The following is a 10,334-nucleotide window of genomic DNA, read 5'->3' as shown; positions in this document are numbered from 1 at the left end:
CCTGCTAAGGACGGAAGGATGGAGAGGGAGGGAAATGGTCTCTGGGGATCGAGACCTGAGTTCTGGCTTCTGGTGGTTTGTTTTCTACCAGGAAGAAGCTGACTCAGTTTCCCTGTGGCTCTGCCTACTCAGACATAGCCCATTCTCCCCCACTTTGCTCCTTAGAGCCTCCAGAACCACCCCTAGAGATAGAGCCCATGCCGCAGGCCCAGGAGAATCCCTCCCCGCCCACTCCCGGTCCCCTGCAGCCGGAGGAGGAGCCAGCTCCAGAGCCCCAGCCCAGCTGCCAGCCCTCCTCCCAGGTGCTACCCAGCGACCCTGCCAGGTGAGCCCCCCTGAATGCCACGCCTCCCGCAGGGAGCAGAATCCGGGCCTTGTCCCTTTCCAAAATCCAGCCTTCGTAAAATTAGTTTTGTGATGGCAACAGTAACATGTGTACCTGGAAATGAACAGCCGGATTTCTGGGCCCCTTAGCGGCTGCAGAAGCAGCTTTTTGGCCTTCCCCACATTCCCTACAGACTTCTGAGCTGGTGAGGCCATTTCCTGGTATACCCTCCCTGGCAGGAGCAAGGTTGAACACTCTTCTGTTCCTTGTTTTTACTTGAAAACTATCTTAGAGTTCCTTATAGAACATAGGACCACTTCAGTCTTCCCATAGCTGCATATGGGTGCCCCGGCTTTCACATAACCATTCAGTTTCCACTCTTTGCTGTAGCCAAAGTCAGATGTGCGCTGTCTGACTCAAGCATGGATAAATCAGCAGAAATGGAGCTGCTGGGCCATAGGTTACATGCATTGCACGTTGCAGTAGGTGTTGCCAAGTGCTCCCACCGGTACAGGGTGTCAGAGGCCTGAAATGCACATGCGGAGATGGGATCAAGACTGGGGGAGACTGAGCCTTGTCCTGGGGCCAGAGCAGTAGCCAGAGAGGTTTGCTAGGGAAACGAGAAGGGGAGGAAATGACGTAGGCATGTTACCTGCCCGTGTATGTGGGGGGAGCTGACTCTGGCCCTGGTTTCCCCATGAGCCTGCCTTCTTAGCCAGCACAGCCCGCTCTCTCCCCCTGCAGGTTGGTAGCGTGGGTCCTGCACAGGCTGGAGATGGTGTTGCCACAACCGGTACTCCATGGGAAGGCTTCAGGGCAGGTCAGTGGTGGGCCTGGGAGGGGGCCTGGGTGCTGGTGGGAGGGGTCTTGGGAGCTCTGGGAGGGGTCAGCCTGTGTCCCTGGAGTGGGGGAATGGAGGCATGGCAGGAAGAAGGGAGCCTGTGGTAGGAGCTCAGCCCCTAGCCTGCTTGTCCGTTGCACATGCGTGCACCTCCGAGGCACTGCAGCCGTAGGGCTAAGTGCTGGGCCAGCCCACCTGCCAGGAACTTGTGGTCCAGGGGGAACAGAGAGGAAGTAGGGGGCAGAGGTGAAACTTCCTGGGAGCACCCAGGAAGTCTTCCCATTGGAGGTGGCCTCTGCGCATGTACAAAAACAGAGACCTGGAATGTTCTGGGAAGTGGTAGGGCTCACGGGAAGCCAGTGCACCCTGTGTGTATTCCTGGCAACACAGGACTCCCACAAGGGGAGGCAGGGCCTCTGTCACCCTGCCTTGTCCTTCCCCAGGCACCCGGGACCCGGCCCTACTTTCTCAGGGACAACTGGGCGCCTTCATAAAGCACCTGGAGGTGGGAGACAGGAGATCTCATCTCAGTCCTGGCTGTGTGACCTCAGCCCTGGCCCCAGCTCCCTGGAAACCCCAGTTGTCCCAACTGAGCAAGGGGCTAACAGTCCCTGCAACCACCCAGGTTGTCAGAATGCAGGGGTGGGGGCAGAGGAAGCGTACCTTCAGGGTTTCCAAGAGGAGAAAGAGGGGGCCTAGAACAGAGGCAGGAACCGTATGAGACGAAGTTGCTCTCACTGGGCAGGGACTGCTCAGAAGGCAGCGACAGGGGAGGTGGGGCTGGCAGAGAGGCCTTCATGGAGCTGAGGGCTTTAGGACAGTCCTCCAAGGGAGGATGGAAGGAGGGTTTCCTCATACCGAGAGCAGAGGAGAGGGTGGAGAGCCCTGCGTGAGCAGAGGCGCTGGGATGGGACCTAGTGATCTAGGTAGGAGAGGGACGGGAGGAAGGAGAGGCAGGCCAGGGGTTGGGCCTGAGGCATGGGAATTTTTTTGGGATGTCACATTAGGGAATAAGGAAAGCCCTTCTTGGTCTTAACACCCCTCTTTGCTCCGGTGGTCAGGACGGGTGGTTGAGCCGGGGAGGCTGCTGGGGTGGCCACGATAGCTTTTCCTTTCCTTCCCCTGTAGGAGGCTGACTCCCCTGAGGCCTGTGGCCTGCAGACCAGTGAGTGACTCCTTGGTGGGTCCTTGGGTGTGTGGCGGAAGGGTGGCTTGGTGTCCTTGGGTCTGGGCACACAAGGCAGTGGGGCTGTCCCTGGCCAGGTCTGGATTCACCTGGGGCCACAGTCAGGGTCACCCAGAGCTGAGCGCCTCATGCTCTGCAGCTCCCCCTTTGGTAGCCTGTTCTGCTAGCCGGAGCCGGGCCTGGAGCCAGCGGCAGCTGGAGGTCCCCTGGCCTGGCTTCCAGCTTCCACGGAGAAAACAGTCTGTGCCCCAGCCCCTGCCCTTTGCTGGTAACACCCTGGCAGCTGGACAACTGGGTCTGGCTAAGCAGAGTTCTGCTGGGAGGTGGGGAAAGGGGTGGGATCTCTCTGGAGGCTCTAGCAGGCTATCTGCCCCCTCCCCCCAAGGGGCCTACGGAGAGGCTGATCTCCCTTGAGCTGGGAGAGTGGCCCCCTCACTGTGCTGGGTTGGGGAGGTATGTGGTCCATTTTATCTCAGCCCTGAGTTAGGATGGGAGGCCAGGATGGGGGCAGAAGGCAGAACTTGCTCTTCCTTCCTTCATGGCCTCCAGAAAGGCACATGATGGACAGGCATTTATTCATTAAGTAGTTATGGATGGCCTACTGTGTGCCAGGCCTGCCTCCTTGTAGTGAGTGGGCCTGTGGGTGTTGACATCTGCTATTCCATCCTGGACACAGCAACCACGGGCTGCTCCCCACTGTGTTCGCAAGGCTGAGCCCCACTGAGCCCCACCATGTCCATGGTGTTCCTTGTGAGTGCTCAAAATCTAGGGTGGTCACTATGGCCTGGAACACAGGCAGGCTGACTGACCACGGAGCTCAGGTCTGACCAGAGGCTGTGGGAGGCGCTAGGGTTTACAGTGACTGTGAGGATGTGGTGAGGGGGAGAAGGGCCTGCCAGTCTCAGGGCAGGGCACCCTCAGTCTCTCATGGGCCTCGCGGCCATGGTGGAGGGGGCTGCAGGGATACTTAGGGTCAGAGCTCAGAGAACAGAAGACACATGCCCAAGGTCACATAGCAGGTTTCATGGAACAGCGACCAGAGTCCTCTTGGCCTGGTAGCAGTCAGTCACTCTCTCAGGCTAGGAGGAAAGAGACCAAGTGTTTCCTGAGCAGACGCCCCCACCCCGGCCTTGGACACGCTGAGGGTGGAGTGTAGCGGCCCCTCTTCTCTTCTTCTTTGCTCTTTGGGAAGGAGTGGGTTCTCAGCCATAGGCAGCTATGGTCAGGCCTCCCTGGGGGTCTTGGAGTGTGCGGATCACAGTGAGTGGCAGTGGGCAATGGGGCAGACCTGCACAGGGGCCACGAGCCTGGGATCTCCCAGGGCTGCTGTAGCAAACAACCAAACTGGGTGGCTCAGAGACGGGCATTGGTTCATACCCAGGGGCCGGAGTCCCGAGGTAAGGTGCCGCAGGGTGGGTTCCCTTGGAGGCTCCACAGGAAACTGTCCTTGGGGCTGCTCTCTGGACTCTACACGGCCTTTTCCTCTGAGCCAGAGCCTCCTCTCCTTTCTTTTACAAGGGTGCTGGTCTTTGGGTTTAGGACCCTCCCTAAATCCAGGATGCTCTCATTTTGAGACCCTTGACTTAATCACATCCACAAAAACCCTATTTCCAAATAAGGTGACATTCACAGATAACGGGGTTAGGACTTGGATCTATCCTTTGTGGGGGACACACTTCAACTCATAGTGAGTGATTCCATACAGAATGGGATATTCATCTCTTCTTTCCCCACTCTTCCCCCGGCCTCCCCCATCCATTCACTCATTCACTCACTCCTTCACGCCCTCACTTACTCACTCACTCACCCCCTCACTTACTCACTCACTCACTCACCCCCTCACTCATTCACTCACTCACCAATTTATTCCTTCATTTATTCACTCCCTCACTCATTCATTCACTCATTCACTCACTCCTTCACCCCCTCACTCACTCACTCACTCACCCCCTCACTCATTCTCTCATTCACTAACTCACTCATTCACTCACTCACTCACTCATTCATTCACTCATTCACGTGCTCCCTCACTCATTCACTCACTCACTAATTTATTCCTTCACTTATTCACTCCCTCACTCATTCATTCATTCATTCACGTGCTCCCTCACTCATTCTTTGGTCCCTCATTCACTCACTCACTAATTCATTCCTTCACTCATTCACTCACTCATTAATTCACTCACTCATTCACTCCCTCACTCATTCACTCACCCACTCACTCACTCACCCACTCATTCATTCCCTCCAGCTGTCCACCCAGTAGCCCACCTTCTGTCTTCTCCTTTGTTTCAGGGATGGTGACAGCAGGAGGCCTCTGAAACAAGGGAGAAGGGAATCTGGGAGAGGCGCAGATGGACAGATGGACGGATGAATGGATGGAAGGAAAGAAGGATGTCCTGAAGAGAAGAACTTCGGGTGGGGGGAGGGAGGTGGTGGCCATTGAGCCCCCACCATCTTTGAACAATGAACACCTACCCCTCCCACAACCCCAGGCAGGGCGAGGGAGCCAGAGCACTCACTGCAGCCCCAGAGCGTCCTCTCAGGGTGCCTGGCGGGAGGTGCAGGGGGTTTGAGGACCTAGGTCAGCAAGGGAAGGTCAACCACAGGCAGCCTGCGAGATTTAGGCTGGCCAGGGGAAGGACTTCCCACCAGAAGGCTGGGCAACGCCATGGGAGGACTCGATACTGGGCACCTCACTGAGAGGTACCCAGCCCTCAGCATGTGCCCACACAGCCAGAGCCCCTGCAGACATGATGTTTCCACGAGAGGTTCCCCTCAGGCCTGGCCAGTTCTCTCCCTTGAAGGGCGGGAGGACAATGACAAACATTTAATAGCATTAAAAAACCAAAAATGAACACATCAAACCTGTGATTGCATGGTATTATTGCTAGGGTAAGGCCAAAATATATATTTAGGCTTTAATTTTTTTTAAATTTAATTTAATTTCTTTCTTTCTCCTTCTGAGAGGGAGAGAGATGACTTCCCCCAAGTGTGTCCTCATGTCATGATCTGCCTCATCCTAGCCGGCCTACATCCCAGGCACGTACCTGGCACGCTCAGGGAGGACCCAGGATATGACCCTGGGACCTTTCCCATGTGGGTCCAGTCTCGTTACCACTGCACCACCACCCGGCCCCAGTACTTAGGTTATTGAAGTGGGCGGGCTAAATCAGCAATGGCCTGTGCAGGGCTGCAGGGAGGAATCGGCTAAGGTTCCTGAGTCAGGTGCCCTGGGCCCCAGCTGGTCCATGCATGTCTTTGGGACAAAGAATGATATTTTTTTTTTTTTTGCTTTGTCTCACCAGAGAGAGACAAAGAGTCAGAAAGTGAGAAATCGCCCCCCAGGAGAGATGGCCATGCTGCAATCCCTTCTCCATGCTCCTCTGATTTTGGACACGCACACACATGCGCCTGGTGTGATTTTCAAGCCACTGGTGATATCTCACGTTTCCTCTCACTGTCTCTCTGTCTCTCTCCAGCAAGCCCACGTGTCCTATGGCAAAAATAAAATAAAATTAAAAAGGAAAGATTTCTCTAGGCCTGAGCGAACAATCAAAGCAGAGCCACATCTAGAGCCCCTGGAGGTAACTGTGAAAAATATCCCTCTCTCTGACCTAATTAAAGGGTACGAGGAGCCTGGAAATCTGCCTTTTTGAGAAGTACCCTTTGCCCCGAGGATTGCGATGATGGGCGAGACTGGGGCATACCTGGAGAAATACCCGTGAGTGAGAGGTTACACTGTGGGGCCAGGAGGGAGGAGAGGCATGCTGGCATAGGGTGAGGCAGAGAGAGGGGTATGGCGACCCAGGCCTGTTAGACAGAGGCTTGGAGCCAAGGTTCGGGGTTTGCCAGCAAAACCCCTGGATCTGGGTGGGGCCTCCGTTTAGCGTCCATGTGCCCAGGCTTCCTATCTACTGATTCTGGAGTCCCTATCTCCTCGGGGGCTCCTTCCCGAGGAAGCTGCTGCCCTTCACTGGCTGGGGTCACTAGTGCTGCCTCCCACTTGGCAGGTGGCTTTGGGCAGGTCACTCAGTGACTCTGTGGTCTGTGAACTGGGGAGAGTACTGTAGGCACACTTCGGGGTTGCTGTGCAAGCAAAGGAGCTCGCAGGCAAGGGGTGTTCTGTCCCCCAGATGTCTCCTGCTGTGCCCAGGTGGGAGCTTGCACCCCAGGGGGCTGCTTGAGCACGGCTATGCCATTGCTGGACAGCAGCGTAGAATGACACACCCACCATGTTCCGCCTCTGGACTTCAGGCCACACTGGGAAGGCCCTCCCTGGACAAGCCCAGGGATATGGTCAGAGCAGAGGGGCCAGGAGCGACCATGAAAAAGGCTCAAGCAAGGCCCATGTGGTGGGCTTCCCAGCCACCTGCTCTGGGAGAGAGGTAATATCTGAGCCTAGAAGTGAGAGCCCCATGCCGGGCACCCAGGAAGCACCCCATGAACAGAGGTGCTAATCTGTGTCTCAGTGTGCTCATTGATAAATATAAAAGGGAAAATATAATGGAGATGATCATTTATTCCTACCTTAAAAGGCTGTTGTGAGGGACCAGCAGTTGGCGTAATGGCTATGTCGCTGGACTTCCATGTAGTTGACCACGGTTCGAGTCCCGGACCTGGTGGCTTAAACTCAGGCTGAGCAAGTGTGCATGCGTGCCCAAGATCCTGAGAGGAGAATGGAGAAGGAATTGCGGCATGGCCATCCCCCCTGGGGGTTGATTTCTTGCTTTCTGTCTCTCTGTCTCTCTCTGTCTCTCTGGCGAGTGCACTCACCCTATAAAAAACCTCTCAATAAATAAATAAATAAATAAATAAATAAATAAAAAGGTTGATGTGGGAACCAACTGAATTAATCCATATACTGGGTTGTTGGAAGTCATGATGTACCTTTTTCTATGCAAAATCGTGTCATGACTTACCCGATAACCCAATGAACTACCAAGTACAGGGCCTGGCACACAGTAGGACTCAATAAATGCAGCCACAGTTACTGCAGTTACTGCTGTTATCATGACGCTGCCTGTGAACAACCTCCAAAATCACAGGGTGAGATTGAAGCCAGCCTCCAGTGAAAGCCACTGCTACTAATTCACGCTGGCCTCGAGGGGGACCAAGGACCCCGAACCTGTTTGGAAATACCTGGGGTCTGAGGAATTTGCCTCCATTCCCTGATACCCGCCCTGGGGTGGTCTCAGTGTCTCAAGGGGACTCCCTGGTTCCCACGTCAGCCAAGATCATGTCCCACAGGTGCCCACTGTCAGAGACCAGGGTACGTGAGGAAAGGTTGAAATGACAGACTCCCATCTGTAGGCGGATCCACCCCCTGAGAAAGTGGAGTTCTCTTGGAGGGCAGAGCCTCTAGGCCCAGAGGGAAGGAAGGACTCCCAGAACAAATACAGAGATCACGGGAATGCTGCCCGCAGTGGGTGGCATCCAGAGAAGGCATGGGCAGTTTCTCTATACCCCTCAGGGCAATCTAGGCCACGTGGCACTTGAATGTGGCAAGGCGGACCCCAAGTTCGGGTCTCCTGGCATCACCCGAGATTCTGTGATTAGAAAGTGTTGTTTCTGCTTCTGCACAGACCTCCAAGGAGGGGGCCCCATTGAGAATCAAACTTGAGTGACTGTGATGGAAGCCCTGTCTCAAGAAGGAAAAGAGGGAACAGAATGGAAGGGGACAGGGTGAATGATTGCTTGAGCTCTGGTCTGGTCAATGGTCCCAATGACAATGTGCCATTTCCCCACTGCCTGGCCAAGAGCTGACACGCTGCTAATGATGGCCAAGGCTCCCCGTGGGGTCCCAAGCGCACTGCCCTGCACCCCACAGATGGCTTCTCCTGTTTCCCCTGCAGTCAGCATTCTCCCTGAAGGGCAAGTGGAGCCTGACCTCGTCCTAGAGGAGGTTGACCCTCACTGGAAGGATGCCCACCGGGACATCAGCACCAGCCCAGCGTGTGTGGTGGTGGTTTCAGTGTATGAAGAAGAGATCGAGGCTGTGGAGGAGAGGCCCAGGTGGGGAGCAAGAGAAGGCCCTGAAAACAATTAGGTCTTGTTTGCGAAGGTTACAGGTGGGTAGCACAAAATCCTAAAGGCACAGAGCAGAAATCACACCTGCCGCCCCTCCTCCCAGACACCCAGCCCTCTCCCTGTGGGCACAACAGCTTCTACGTGCCATTCCAAAACCAGCCTGGGCATGTGCAAACATGTATACCCTCTTTCTGTTATTTTGCACAGAAGGTAGCATGTCACACGCACCTATCTGCACCTTACTCCATTTGTTTAATAATATACCTTGGGATCGTTCCACCTTTAGTACATAGAGAGCATCCTCCTTTTTTATAGCTGTGTGATATTCCACCATATGGATATACCATATGCACTTAACCTGTCTGCTAAGAGGGTCATTTAGGTTGATTTCAAAATGCTACTATGGACAATTCTGCCATACTCTTGTATTATGCTTGTGTACCCATATATCTGTGGGATGAGTTTCCAGAAGGGGGATGGGAAGGTAGAATTGTGATAGTGATTGCCAAATCACCACTGTCCATGGCAATGTCATAGTCTTCGAGATAGCCACTTAACCTAGGAGGACTTGGGTTCTCAAACCTGTGATCTACATTTTTAAGATGGGGAAACTGAGGCCCAGAGAGGACCAGGGGCTCACCCAGAGTCACCACCAGGACAGTGGGGGCTGGGACAGGCCCCTCAGGCAGCAAAGTAAACATCTTGCCAGAGCGTGTCCAGGGTTCTCACTCAAGTGGGACTCCCCAGGTCAAGCTTTGGTTGGAGGGAGGAATGGGGGCAGGAGGTAGACTCGGGGGCATCTGCCTATGGGCTCACCTCCTGACTCTGACTCCAACTCAGGGAGCTGTTTCAGATTCGAGAAGAGAAAGAAGATGAGGAGGAAGATGGAAATGAGGAAGAGGAGAAGAAGGAAGAGGAGAGAGAGGAAGAGGAGAAGGAGGAGAAGGTCATGGAGGAGGAGCAGCCAGAGTAAGTCACTGTCCGCCTGCTATGAGATGCCCTGGAGAGGTGGGGCTACAGTCCTGCAGTCCGACTGCTGGACTCCTGGGCTGAGGAGCTCCTTTCCTTCGTTCTGTGCTGTGCGCTGCTGGGCACTGACCAGAGAGGCTGAGAGAAGCTGGGGTCCCCCGCTGTGTCCCCAATGGCCTGGGAATCCTATTACCCACCACTCAACCCGCATCTCCCAGTCCCACACACCAGAATGCAACCTCCCTGAGGGCTGGGACTTCTGTCTGTTGTTTCCAGTGCCATGTCCCAAGTCCCTAGAACAGTGCTTGGCACATAGTAGGCACCAGATGAATGTTGGCTAAGCACATGGATGGATGCGCAAAGGGACACCGCAGTGGGTTCATAGCTCTCCCCTACTGCCGACAAAGCCAAGACCATCTTGCCCTCCACGCATGATCCCAATGATCCCAGGTTTGCCTTAGGCACCCTCTAAGGAGGTCCTGGGTTATTCGTAAAGATTCCAATATTGAAACGCACAGAAGAGTTCAGTTAAAATTCAGCTTAGAAAAAAGAAGACCAGGAATCACTGTGGGAGGGCCTAGATCACGGTGAAGTGAGAGATGCAGCACCCTGCAGGGCTGACCCTTACGAGAAGGCTTTAGGCTTGTGTGCAGAGATCTCCCTAAGCACCCTGTGCACTTGTGTGCTTACGATCTGGGGCTGGCTGAAGCTGGGGGTGGATCATGGCATGAAGACCTTACCGGGGATGCTATCTCTCTATCTCTTTCTCTCTGTGTGTCTGCCTTGCTCATGGAGCAATTAAATATGCTTAAAAAATAGACCCAGGGACCAGCAGAGGGTGTAATGGTTGCGTTGCTGGACTCCCGTCTAGTGGACCGTGGTTTGAGTCCCAGACCTGGCACCTTGAAACTCATACCAGGTGTATGTGCGTGCGTGCCCAAGATCCTGAGAGGAGAATGGAGGAGAAGGGCCTGTGGCATGGC

General features: G+C 54.7%; 2 protein-coding genes across 3 annotated transcripts in view; both read left to right on the top strand.

Annotated features, from left to right (window-relative positions):
* Positions 1-5,205, top strand: part of LOC102487239 (cyclic nucleotide-gated cation channel beta-1) — a 24,041-nt gene extending 18,836 nt beyond the window's left edge. For both annotated transcript variants that reach the window (XM_027771856.1, XM_027771857.1), the window contains exons 10-13: positions 166-325; positions 1,070-1,145; positions 2,295-2,331; positions 4,648-5,205. In XM_027771856.1, the coding sequence (XP_027627657.1) occupies positions 166-325; positions 1,070-1,145; positions 2,295-2,331; positions 4,648-4,673 (299 nt within the window). In that variant the 3' untranslated portion in view covers positions 4,674-5,205. The remainder of the gene's footprint in view (positions 1-165; positions 326-1,069; positions 1,146-2,294; positions 2,332-4,647) is intronic.
* Positions 5,206-8,131: 2,926 nt separating this feature from the next.
* Positions 8,132-10,334, top strand: part of LOC114007793 (cyclic nucleotide-gated cation channel beta-1-like) — a 13,084-nt gene continuing 10,881 nt past the window's right edge. Inside the window, exons 1-2 of the mRNA XM_027771834.1 lie at positions 8,132-8,367; positions 9,223-9,351. Of these exons, the coding sequence (XP_027627635.1) occupies positions 8,132-8,367; positions 9,223-9,351 (365 nt within the window). The remainder of the gene's footprint in view (positions 8,368-9,222; positions 9,352-10,334) is intronic.

Source organism: Tupaia chinensis, unplaced genomic scaffold, assembly GCF_000334495.1.
Source record: "Tupaia chinensis unplaced genomic scaffold, TupChi_1.0 Scaffold000235_1, whole genome shotgun sequence".
NCBI lineage: Eukaryota > Metazoa > Chordata > Mammalia > Scandentia > Tupaiidae > Tupaia > Tupaia belangeri.
Note: the sequence above shows the minus strand (reverse complement) of the source record. Positions and strands in the feature narration are given on the sequence as shown.